The 13,629-nt window shown below is 39.3% G+C and overlaps 1 protein-coding gene across 1 annotated transcript in view; it reads right to left on the reverse strand.

Annotated features, from left to right (window-relative positions):
* Positions 1-13,629, reverse strand: part of Aqr (aquarius intron-binding spliceosomal factor) — a 71,438-nt gene that overhangs the window by 22,248 nt on the left and 35,561 nt on the right. The window contains exons 17-23 of the mRNA XM_051144349.1: positions 12,043-12,221; positions 8,678-8,845; positions 6,980-7,149; positions 4,037-4,278; positions 1,758-1,904; positions 1,175-1,244; positions 404-514 (exon numbers count right to left, since the gene is read on the reverse strand). Coding sequence (XP_051000306.1) covers positions 404-514; positions 1,175-1,244; positions 1,758-1,904; positions 4,037-4,278; positions 6,980-7,149; positions 8,678-8,845; positions 12,043-12,221 — 1,087 coding nt within the window. The remainder of the gene's footprint in view (positions 1-403; positions 515-1,174; positions 1,245-1,757; positions 1,905-4,036; positions 4,279-6,979; positions 7,150-8,677; positions 8,846-12,042; positions 12,222-13,629) is intronic.

Consider the following 13,629-nt stretch of genomic DNA (forward strand, 5'->3'; position numbering starts at 1 on the left):
GCAGTCACTTGTGGACCCTGAGAATAAGTTCCTCCAGGTTTAGAGGAAAGCACTTTGACCACAAGTTGGGGTACTGAGAGTTGCTGGTCACATTTTATGCCAGAGCTAGTAAGGTGTAATCTTTCTTCCATGCTTCTGACACCCTTAGAAGGTGAACACAGCACACAATAATCCTTTATGGAATAGACTCACATGCACCCTCATTGGTGTTTATACTGCACGGAGCACTAATACACATTAGTGTATATTTCTGTGTCTGAGGAGCACTCACTCCATTAAATAAAGACAAACACTAGTGATAAAGATTAATGCTTCAATCTCAAAATAAAAGTCTCGAGTACGGGCATGCGCACATACACTGGTAGACAGATAGTCAGACAAACACAGACACACAGACAATTACCTGATTGGAATGAGTAACAATTAAAGTCCTCTGTTCTGGAAAATTGTGGTAAATGTTGGATATGATCTGGACTGCAACATCTGTTTTTCCTGTACCAGGCGGGCCTACAACCTATAAAATGATGAACACATATCAAAGACTAAGTTATTATTGTACTAGAAAACAGAAATAAAAAAGTTAGAAAATAAAAAAATAAAAAACTTCAGTGGGTGATTCAATAACATAATGGACAGGAGCAAAACTCAGAAACTCATGCATCTCTGGACACACTGAAAAGTCATGGCACTGACCTGATAGGGGAAAAAGATGTATACAGAAAAAAAGCGTTTGATTAATGGCTAAAACTTAAGTCCAAAAAACCCTGATCAGAAAAAAACTCACTTCAAACAAAAGAAAACCAAAACCAAAACAAGCAAAAGAGAAATGATGAAAAAGAAATATCACATAAATGCATACTCTTGGATTATAAGCAGATCTAGACTAAAAGACAACAAGTGAAAGCTAAGAGAGAAAATTTTCCACATCTTTGGAAATTAAACACATTCAACCCAGGCCCTTGCCTGTAAAGGGCCAGAAGTAAACATTATAGGCTGGCCAAAAATCTGCTGCAAATACCTCTGCGCTTACAGCAGAGGGCGCAGCGGACATGATGGAGATGCCATAGTCTATCAAGTGCATCTATGCGCACTGAGATGAGCAGCAGCATCTCCTTACGTACACGATAATGCTGTAATTACTTAAAAGTCCTTAAAGTCAGTTGGTTTTGCTTACCATGGTCAGCCCTGGCTGCATTCCGGCCCGGATGGCCTCTATCTGTGTATGAGTGAACTGGATTGTATTCCTACAAATAGATGGGAAAATATAAGATGGTTAGAAATGCAGCGAAACGACCTTTGGTGCCAACTCACATAATCATGAACAGAGGCTCCAACGTCTACCTGTACCTGTTCCCTGACCTGTTACTCCCACCCACACCTCAAACACAGAATACGTCTTATGGATAGAGCAGTTGTTTCCAATAGACTCAGCTTATTCTAGGCCTCATCTGGCCAGCAGAAGTTCTAGTTTCCAAGTGCACTGCCCCTGCAGTCCCAGCACACATTTGCAAAGGCCACTGTTACCAGGAGCTCCATGCTCATGCGCCAGCAGCTGTGTAATGCTGAGTTTTCACAGTGTCAGGAAACATTTCCTTTTGAAATGCAACTACAGAATGATCTAAAATTCCCAGCTATTTGAACAGTTGACAGAACTGAAGGGAAAAAGCCCTAAGGTTGGAAACAAAAGTATCTCAAGGCTTTAAAAGACTATGAGAATTTAAAAACAAGTTTGCAACGAAGGTAAGCAGTAAACTGACCGTTTGGGCTGGTTGTAAGGATAAGGCCCTCTATTAGGAATAACATGAGGTTCCACAAGTAAGGTCTTTGCTTCTTCGCTGTCGTCCTCTTCCCCATCTGTATCTTTCCTTTTCTTCCCTTTTCCACTTCTTACTGGGAAAGTTATTCTACAAAAGAAAAACCCCCATTCATTGTTAAAAGAAGAAATACTCCAAGCCAGGTCAGGTACCAGAGCTGAGAAGGGGAGTGGACACAGGCCCCATCCCTAAGCCAGTTGTCAATCACATGAAAGGGAAAAAATTAATTTTTTTCTAATCTAGTCTCACTGGGTATACAAAGCCAGCAATGGATGGCCTCCACAAAACAAATTCTACAATATTTCTAGATTTTTTTTCTCATAATGTCTTATTTGGGCTTTAAAAAAAAAAAACGTATTGGTCTTTTGCTTTTCTATGTGGTTCTGATTTTGTGTTTTTATGGGGTGTGTCTGCATGTGGTTTTTCAAGCCTTTTCCTTGTTTTTTCATGTTTGCTTTTTTTAAATTCTCTTTTTCCTTTTGCGTGTTTGTTTTCTAAAGATAGGTAGAGAGAGAGAGAGAGAGAGAGAGAGAGAGAGAGAGATGGCACATGGAGTTGATAGGGCAGGGAGATGGGCGTTTTGGGAGTTGCGGAAAACTGATCAGAATATATCGTATGAAAAATTATTTTCAACAAAAATGACTACCATCTTGTATATGACGTTGTATGGAGAATAAGCAGACATATAAGAAGGATTTGTGATTTTACATGAACTTTGAAGTGAAAAAGTCATCTAATTAATGGACAAATCAAAGAAACATTAAATATTTGCCACATGCACTGTAAAGTGCTTCATTCATGTTCACTTATTCACAAGACTTAGAGACTGGTGTCAAAGACTACAGACTGTCAGAGACTTACAGCCAGAAAGAAAACACTTCTCCCAAAAAAGAACAGCAGAGGCCAAATACAAACAGCCAAGCTTTGCCAGAGCACAGTGGACAAGAGAGAAAAGGAGAAACAGACAGCTTGGAGTCTGTTGTGGCATCTCCGGAACACCAGGCAAGAGGTTCTTAATCTAGGGTTAGAAGCCAATGTTTTCAACGAATTTCCTAAAACTAAACATCATCATCATCATCATCATCATCATCATAATCTTATATGTATGTATACTTTTTCCGATTTCTTTCCAAGAAGCCACCTTATTGCTAGGCAGAAGCACTTACTTCTCAAACTAGCAAAAGGTATCTGAGAGTTCAAAAGAGAGGCAGGACGAATTCTACCATAGACATCTAAGGGTATAGAGAAGCAGAAGTCAGGAGACGCAGAGTCTACGCTCCAATAAGAGCTATGAGAATAAACAGGAGGAAGACTAGTTCTGAATATTATGAAAGATATATTAAGTGTGCGTAATTATTGTGTTTATATTTAATAGCTATGTGGAAATTGTGTGCTCTTGTTTCCAGCTAAAACAGCAGGATCTGACCACTACAAAAAGGCACCCTGGGGTACAGTATCTGATGCTTATGAACAAACTCCTGTAGCAGCCAATGGCTCTACACCCCACTCTCTTCCTACTCAAGAGCTAAAGCCAGTTGACATGAACATAACTCTGTTTTGAACACATATTGAATATTCACAATTTGAAACATAAAATTGAAAATGATCCACAATGTTTTAGGGTACTAAGACAATGCTCAAATATTTTTGAGTTTTGCAACATTTTGGCTTCTGGACTTTTAGATTAGGAATGTCCAGCTGGTGACATCTATGGGAATATTTCAAAAGCTAAAAAGGCCTCAAACCCAAAATATTTCTGGTTGCAAACATTTTAAATAAAGGATACTCTACTTCTATTTAAAACCTGCAAAAGACAGACAGAGTTGAAAGAAACATTTATCTCCTTAAAATCAAAATGCAGTTCAGCATTACATGCCTGTATGATAGTAGTTAGGGAGTGCACTAGACTATGTGAGATGCTCAGGCATATTTCTTTAGTCAGCCACTATATTTATATAATTCTTTGCAAATCATAGACTTACTGATCTCTTCTGAGACATGAAGCTACTTTTAATGTGGCCTTAAAATAGCATCTGTACTGAGAGTTAGGAATAGATTCAAATATAATAGTCTTATCCCAGTGATTATTTCAGCAAAGGTAAGGACTGCCAAAATGAAATGCAGACACAAAGCTCAAAACCCAGTCACTAGTGCTCATGCTAGGACAGACTGGTGCCAGTGCAGACAGAATGGCTGCAAAGAGCATATCCATTTGACTTTACCTGAAAGGGGGTATTTGTAGAGCTGGGTCATTCACAGTTACTTTGACATTATGACCAGGAAAGCTGGCTTTTAGATGCTCAATGGAGAGAAAAGTATCATTGAAATCCAGGGTAGCAATCTGATTGGGCATTTTTGAATAATGGGCACTACTTGGGTCCCCATAACCTAAAATGATGTCATGCAGCCAGTCCGGTACCACGCAGTCGGTATTCATCAGATTCCGAATAGTCTCCAACACAGCCTGCCAGTAAAGGGACAGAGAAGTATCCTGTCAGTCGACATCTCAAACATTTGCACTTCACTGGAATGCAGAGCTGACGGCACTGATCCGGAATGCCCATGTGTTTCCAGGCAAGAAGCTATTTTCTGCTGACAGGTGCTTGGCAAGACTGAATCAACAGCTATATTTTCAGCTGATACCATACACTGAGTCAAACAAAAGAACTAAGTTAGCAAGAACAGTTTATCCACTAAGAATTCATTTAGACAGAATGACATAAATGAGCTTGCCACTTGACTCTATTGATCAGGATGAAAATAATATTCATGTCAACCCAATTAAAAAAAAAAAAAGATACAATTACAGAGCAGGCCCTTAAAAACAAATGCTTGCTTATGAACTCGAGTTCCCTCTTGATAGCGCACAGGTCTTCAGTGAAATGCAGCACAATTTATAAACACTAAAATCAGCATGGGAAGAAGTAACTAAAACAGCAATCACAATGAAAGTGTCAAATAACATGAAGAATTCAAGAACCGGAACTACAGTAAACGGGTATTACAGTAGTTAACATATATTCTGTCAAGAGGAATTAACAGAGCCAACGTTTTTAGACTATTCAAAAACCAGTTTGATAAAGTAACATATCCCAATATGTAAATTAGGAGGCAAGGCCTAACTTCAAAGAACATAGCACCAAATCAGATTTGTTTAAACTAAGGGACCTAACACAGTTTAAATGAGAGTGGATGAGTGATAGACAGCAACTGAGCAATTTATGTAACACTGATGAATATGATGCGAGAGCTCTGCCATCTAAGGAAATTCTAAATCTAGTAGAGATAAAGAAGGAAGCAGCAGTTGTGACAACCAGTAAAAGATCTTAGAAAATACAAAGGACAGCACCACAGGAGCTGAGAGCTGGATGGTGGGGGATGGACTTGACATTTAATATTATGAAAAGCTTCAAAGAGGAAGGTGGCATTTTAGTTTAGTACAATGAAGAACTTCTGATTTATTTAGTCATTAATGGAAAGTTACAAAAAATGTTTTAAGCAGCAGGATAAAAGTATCAGTGTTCAAGAGAATTAGAAAAAAATATATAAACAAGACTATGAAAAACTAGAGAAAGAGAGCCGTTCCAGTGGTCCAGGCAAGAAGTGGAAGACCCAGAGCAGAACTAGCTGCACTAACTGGAAAAGTAAATGAAGCAATGAAACAAGTGAGGGATGCCACAGAAGTGCGCAAGGAAACAGCAAACACACAACATAGGCAAGGTCACTGAATTTTTAAATTACCATCCTTACTAACCTTTCATGACAATTATGTTTCTTACTTTCTTGTTTAACAGTTAATGTGTCACGTGTGTCTTACCCATTTCTACAACTTCCATATAACTAAGCATAGCGTCAGACACACAAGAAACACTAAACAGAATGGCAAATAAAGACATATTTTGTAGATTTCAGTTATGTGAAAGAGCGTCACTTATTGAAAAGTAAATAAATGTGAGACTATTTTAGGTTCTGTACAGACTGGAAACAGACCTCTCCTAAGTGTCACTTCAATTGACTGGCTGCTTGTGTGAAGTGGAAGATCAAACTGTAAATATACCTATAAAGTCTTGGGTTATTTAAAGATCAGGTCACGTGACCAATGGGGCTACAGTGAAGTTAAGGAAATGGAGGACATGAAAGGGGAAGCCACGGGCAAATGATGACAAAACGACAGTATTTTGGACTATTAACAATTCTTCAATTTTATGAAAAACCATTAAAGTATGCCGAACACGGGCACTGAAGGGTAACTAACTTTTGGACGAACTGCACATCGGCTTTGGAGAGAGTAATGTAAAGAAGAGCAGAGAGGAACGGCAGCAGGGACGTGAAATGAGGCTGTCTGCATGCGGCATGAGCGATGGAGGTGGGACACTCAGGACCGACAAGAGTGCTTGTGGACTGGGAGAAAGAGAAGTCAGGGATCCTTCCACGGCGCTTGTCTTAAGTAAAAGAAGAGATGAAGTATAAATTCCTGGGTTTGAGAGCGTCTACTTTCCTAACACAGTAACAGTAAGGAAATGCAAGGGAGTGACAGGACTGTGTAAGCAACGAGGTGTTGTGCAAAGAGGAAAGAAAGGCACTCTGCAAAATCTACATGTTGCCAAAGTTAAAACAACTTAAATAATAATGCTATCACAGTCCCTACAAGGGACTTACATGTGAGCACAGAACAAGTATTTTCAGATCTTCCTTTACTAAAATTCTTCTCCTTATAAACTATGAAAGCAAAACTTAGAAGCCTCTGTGTCTCCTTGTCCTTAATGAGTAAAGTGTGTCGAAACACTGTATCAAAGACTCACTCAGCCATAATGACCCTCACCTGTATCCTAATTAAACAAGAAGATGTAATAAAGGGATGAACAGTAAATGAATGAACAGTCCTCTCGCCTCATTCTGGGCATAAACAGCACATCGCGTAAAAAGCTGGAAAGGAGCTAACCTTTAGAGCTAACCTGAGTTCATTTATAAATTTCCTATTTCTTCAAAAGCCAGAACAGATTCAGCAATTGGATTTCCTTAAATGTCGTATTTAATCAATATGCTATGGGTTTAAGACTGGAGTTAGTGTTTGCTTAAACCACTCTACCCAGCATGCATATGTTCCTATTTTAGGGTTACATTACTAGGACATAAGGATTCTCAACTACAGAACTGAACATCACCTTAAAGTTATTCTCCTTTGGTTTCCTCCTCATTATGACATTGAAAGTGTCATACACGTCCTCGGCTCCATTTTGTATAGTATTGGTCATATCCTGTTGATACTGGTTTGGATCCAAAAACACTCGAAACGTCCTTGAATCTCCTCTAAGGTTGGGTCTGGGTTCCGGACCTAGATATTTTTAAAGAAATCACTAAATGAGTGTATTTTTTAAAAACTAACTATGAAAATAAGTTAAAATATTTCTTTTACAGAAATGGTAAGCCACTAAACTTATCTTCAATATTCCCCCATGACTACACATTTCACATTCAAAGTTAAAAGTAGCTCCCCTTTTTAAAATTCTTATGTTTTTTTTCAGCTCACGTCATATGTTGATGAAATTCCATGGGATGTAACCTGTGCAGATGCTCCTAACTAAAACAGGAGTGCTGAGAGGTCAAAGTTCTTTGCTCATAGTCCCTACCTATTAGTGATTCACATGTGATCACAGATCAGTACACATACAGTTACACGCTGCACATGTGTTTGTTATTTCAGGAATTAAGAAGCAGGGCATCCTCTTCTCTGAGAAGAAGGAAATAGGGATGGGGGTAGAGGAAGATGAAGGAGGGACTGGGAGGAGAGGAAGGAGGGAACAGGGATCAGACTGTAAGGTAATTAACTAAATAAATAAAGGAAAAAGGAAGTAGCCTTTCTATTTCTTAAAATGACAGTAAGTTTATTACTTTTCTCCACTTTCCTCATAACACTACCAGTTAGAAAGGAATTTACATACATAGAAATGTGCAAACTGAGTGTTTGAAAGCTGAGAGGCTTCTGCCTGACCCTCTGCTTCCTTTCCTTTCCGGGGGTCTAAACTCTGGTCTCAGCTTGTGGTGCAATGCCGCCCCACCTAGACTTCACTCCCTGTCTGCTCCAACTCTACAGTTACATAGCGTCAGCACTCTAACAGGAGCCTAAGCTCGAAATTACAGGTGAAGTGAATTCAAGCTTTGGGGGAAGGTTAGCTAGCACACTGTGAAAGAAACACAGCCGCCGACAGTTATAACTTCATCGTCTGCATCTGTGACGGAGTGAGGACAACATCAAGAATCCCAGCTATCACCAGCAATACCCAAGAAGAGCAAACTGGCCCCTTGAAACAGCTTGTAAAGCTACTCATCTGTGTGTTGGAGAGAGAGAGAGAGAGAGAGAGAGAGAGGAGAGAGAGAGAGAGAGAGAGAGAGAGAGAGAGAGAGAGAGTGTGTGTGTGTGTGTGTGTGTGTGTGTGTGTGTGTGTGTGTGTATGTGTGTGTGTGTGTGTGTGTGTGTGTGTGTAAGATTTCAAGTGTGTGCTACCATGCCTGGCATGCTTAGAAATACTTCAAATCTTACACTTCCCATTATCTAGTACAGAAACTTAAAAAAAGCACATAATAGTTGTACATAGTTATAAAGTACATTTGAAAATTCAATACATTTAATAGTTTTTTTTTGTTTGCCTTTCCTTTTTTTTTTTTTTTTTAACAGTGCTGGGATCAAACCTAGAGCATACAAAGCACATGCTGGGCAAGTGCCCAATCACCACAGACACTACCTATTCTACAGCTGTGAAGCCCCTTACACACAGTTTGTGTTTACTACATAAAACAACTATTATTTTACCAAGAAAGCCAGGAGAGAAATGTATCATTGTCACACACAGAGACCACCATACCATCTTCGATGACTCGCCCTTTGTCATCCAGCATGCCCTGGATTTCACAGCCTCTGACGTACACCAGGCCAACTTGCTCAATAAAAGGTCTCCTCCTGTCAAACTTAGTGCCATAAGGTTTTGTGGGACGCACAGTAATTAAAAAGCACACGTCATGTTTTCGAAGACCTAGTAAAACATAAAGGCATTTTTACTTATTAGAATTACATTGTTTAAAAAAAATTACATTGTTTTTGATCTTTCACTGGCGAATTCTTAACCTTTTTAAGGGAGAAAAGGTTTTAAAAATTAAAAATAAAAGAGATGACCAATAATGTATTTTGCATTATAACATAATTATATGTTTCCTATAGTTTTTTAATACTCAATATTTCATAGCAGTAATTAAAAGGAAGATCTTTTTATATTAAAATTAGAAACTTCTGTGTCATGAATTAATTACTGAGTAAGACTTCCAAGTCATGCTACAGATCCAAAATTGGACGTTCATCACCATTCTTATTTTTAATTCTTATTAAGTAACTGGAAATATGGCTGGCATATAATTCATAGTCATCAAGTTTCTACCATGAGCTTCAGATATTCATCAATGTCATTCAAAACAACCTAAGCGCACTGCTCTAAAACAGGTTAACTCAGGAATAACTCGTCAGAGTACAGGAGTGTTAGCCACTGATAATCACCCAGAGAATATGGCTCAATGAACATTTCAGTCAGTACACAGGGAAATCTTTCTAAGTGGATGTTGAGACAAGAGACTGGTGGTAAAGCCCAAAGCTTCTCTCTGGCTTCCTGGCTGCATCAATAACACCAACACAGGAAGAACAGGGGTACTAAAGTGTTAGACCTCACAATGTGGAATGTTACATAACTTCATCTTTGCTTCTTCCAGATCTATTATTTTAGTCACTGTATTAGAAGAATGAAATTTTATATAACGTGTCTGCTTATAATCACGGAAAAGGACATACAGCTATATTACGACACCAATGTTAGCCAGGTGCAGTGATGCATGCCTGTAATCCCAGCACTCCAGGAGGCAGAGACAGGTGGCTCTCTGTGAGTTCAAGGCCAGCCAGGTCTACAAAGCAAGCCCAGGATGACCAGGACCACACAGAGAAACCTTGTTTTGAAAAAGAAACGGGATTGGAGCCATCATGGCTTGCTGTAGTGTGCGAGTGTAAGGAAAGCTAAAAGTAACTCAAATCTGCAGAACAAAAGCAGGTGCAAAGGGGCGGAAGAGGCTATGAGAACTAGGAACAATGTACCGCCGAGTTCTGCTGCTGGACAACTTTGAGTCTTTACAACTCAACCCTGTAGGCTTTAGAGACAAGAGTCCTGCGAAGACCCCATTAACAGAGGAGTGTCTTCTGACATTGGCAGTGACAGCTGCTTGAGTAGCCCTCCAAACGCTGACCATTACAGAAGCAGACACTTCAGAGCTATACTTAAAAAGTCTGTACCACAGTGAGCTTGCCTTTCTTCTCAAGCATTTGTAACCACCTTCCTTTTTTAAAGGTGTTTTTAGAAGCAAACCTATTGTTTCCACATGGGGTTATAACAGAGATAAGGACCCAAGCTCCAAATCACAAGGGGATAAGAGAAGAGTTCTGTAAATTTTAGGTGACATATTTCAAAGCTATTGTGTTGAAAGACAACATTCATTACTATTCACAGTCCTCCTCTCACTGTCTGTTCTCATCTCTGATCAATAAAGGGGCTGAACTTGGGCCCTGCCTTACAGGAGAGTACTTCTCTTGCCACTATGTGCCAGAGTGTGCACCACTCAGTCCCAGCACTCACGGCACCCTGTCTTGTCCATCAAACTCCAACCATTCTAGTTCTCATGCTGCCAGGGGCCTACGGTAATGGAGGGAGTGAGAGGAAGAAAAGGAATAGAAAAGGAGCCAGGGATGGGGAAAAGGGGAGAAAAAGCAATTAAAAAATATATTAAAAAAAAAAAATCTCCTTTAGGTATTTCAGGGAGCAGCCCCCAGGGCGATGGAGGGAGGGCCCTGTCAGGAGAGAGCCTTCTTTCCCCTTAACATTACAAGGGAGACCTGTCATCTCCTGTAAAAAGATCTTTAAAAATCTCCAACTATTACTATTTCTGGGGGTGCCAATAAGTTTCTTCATTTTATTGCCCAATGTGCAAAAGAGAGTTAGATACAAGTTTCAAGGGGTAATAATACAAGAACCTCTCCAGCAACTAGTGACTTCTCAAGGCACAGTAATCATAAAGGGGCACGATGTTCTACACCTATAGTGCAACAGACTGCAACTCACAGAAAGATAAAGGACTAAGACAGTCTGTCACAAAAGAGCCCACCAAAGCAGCCATGTGTCAAACATTTGGCCAACTTCATTGCTGTGCTCCTTCAGAATTCCCTTTTAAGTCTAACATACGCTCCTGGTGGCTACTGCTATGTTGGGGGCTGTAATTTCTGAAAACTGACTCATTACAGGGCTATCTCTTTCCTTCTGGCATCTGAAGAAGGCAGCAGGAGATTAAACCTTCTGGCTGCTATTTACCACAGGGCAGCAAGTGGGAGCTCTTAGACAGGTGGGGGCGGGGTGTGTGTGTGTGTGTGTGTGTGTGTTACAAAAGTGCCCACTCTCTGTTGGTTCAGGAGCCACTTCTTATATAGGTGTTAACAAAGTTTTAACTCTTTTTATTTTCTCAAAAAACTAATTATGATACACAACTCTCCTTGCTAAAACCTTAGGCAGTAAGAAAAAAAAGTAAAATAAATAACTGGTTTACGTTCTTGTCAATTATCACACAACCTCAAGTAAATCTAGCACCACTGATCCCACCCGTCCTCCTCCTCCTGCTAAAATAAACTGTTCTCTCTTCTGAGCTGCGTCCCTCCACTCTCTTCACCAGATTCCTCTTCCGATCTACACTGACCGTCAGATACCTGCACCTTTTTTCTATTTTGGCTGCTGTCATCTTTTTAAAGTATTACTTTCTCTGCTTTCACCGCAAATGTGTTTAGTTATAGATGAGTCTCCTTTAGGGCACAATGATGCTTTTATATTAACTAAAAATCCAGTAAACACCATACTAAATTTACACTTTTTTTCTCAGCTTGCTTTGCAGACTGCAATCTTAGAACACTCTGACAGTTATGATTTTGTTACTAAGATATTGAGATATTTAAAATACTCTTATATGATTCTTAGTCTTTTTTACTACTAATTACAAAGGCAACTACAATGCTTTAAATCAAAATTTAATAACAAAGCTAAATAAAAATTTAAAAAGACAACATATAGTAAAAGTACTCTACCAATGCTCTAAGTAAAAAAGCTATATGCCAAAGAGGCAAAAGATAGCATCACATTTTAAAGTGCCAAATTACCTTCCCATTCGTCCTTGATGTGGTCTCTGACATTCAGATTGATGGTGACATCTGCACGAACTCGGGTTGGCCAGTTTTCACCAATGTTGGGTTTGGCAACCTCAACTACAGTGAAAGCCACAATGGGCTGAGCCATTCGTGCCCAACCACCAAATACTACACCTCCATACTCAGATTGCCTGAAAATCCAAAGCAGCAGGTGATTACACAAACAAGAACTTTAAAACTTTATACAATTACAATGTGGAAGAATATACGTTTAGTTCGTAGTTAAGTGATAGCTAGCACTGGTTTTCCACGGTAGGGGCCCTTTCTTCTTAAAAACTGCGTAGTATGCTATATTGCATTATGTGGCCACACATTTTCTTTACTTGTTTTCTCTACACAGACACAGGCATCTCTTCAAGACAGTGACTTTATATCCTATTGTCATATATCCACAAGTAGGATTACTGCATCATATGAAGTACGGGGAAATGTCTGTACTGCATTCTATGATGGCTGTACAATTATATACCCAACAACAACGCATAGGGCTTTCATTTGCTTAATGACCTAGCTGACACTTATTTTCCTTCTGAGCACCATGGGTTTATAGCTGCTGGCTACCTTTACATCTTCATTGTAAGCATGTCCATTTAGCATGTTTGACATTCTTTTTTTTTAACTGTAAAATTATAAATTGTTTTGTGTGTTGAGTTTTCTGTGTTCCTTATACTTCTGACATTAACCATAATTAGATATGAGTTGCAAGTATTTCCTATCATTCCATAGTTTCCCGCTCATCTCCCCCTTGCTGTACTTTAGTTTGATGCCCTTTTACTCACTATTGTTATATTTTTGTATTTGCTTCCTCTATTTTTGGTGTCACAACCCAAGACAAAAAAACAAAAGCAAAGCAAAAAAATGTTAGAGCAATTTCATGGGCTCTAGACAAGTTTAACCTGTTTGAACTCATGTATGAGGCAGTCATCTGGTTTCTTTTTGGCTTTTGCACGTAGATCTAGTTTTTCTCTACAGAAAACATGTTCCTTACTTCACTGTATAGTGTCAGCACATGTGCTACATATGTACAACTTTATTCCTGGGCTTTCCACTGTTGCCTATTTGTGTATGTCCTGGTCTTTTGCTTTCTTTTTTTGGTTTTTCAAAACAGGGTTTCTCTGTGTAGCCCTGGCTGTCCTAGAACCCACTCTGTAGTAGACCAGCTGGCCTTGAACTCAAGAGATCTTCCTGACTCTGACTCTTGAGGGCTGGCTGGGACTAAAGGTGTGCGCCACTACCACTGCTTGGCCCTCTTTTTATGTCTACTGTGCACTGTTTAGATGACAGTAGCTCTGGTTGAAACTGCTTCAGCTTCTCTGTGTCATTCATTTACTGAACGGACTCTCCATTCCTTGAACTCCTCTTAGCTTCTCCTCGAAGGGTTGTTCATATGGCATCTCTTTCCCGTCAAAGGACAGTTCTACTTAGGCTCATTTTGCCCTTTTCCTCACATTAAATAATTTCAACTATTAACATTTTATCTTTTGTTCTTTATGTTCTTATACAATGCTTAAGATACATTTTTAGAACAAACTGTTATTT

Source organism: Acomys russatus, chromosome 4 (genome assembly GCF_903995435.1).
Source record: "Acomys russatus chromosome 4, mAcoRus1.1, whole genome shotgun sequence".
Lineage (NCBI taxonomy): Eukaryota > Metazoa > Chordata > Mammalia > Rodentia > Muridae > Acomys > Acomys russatus.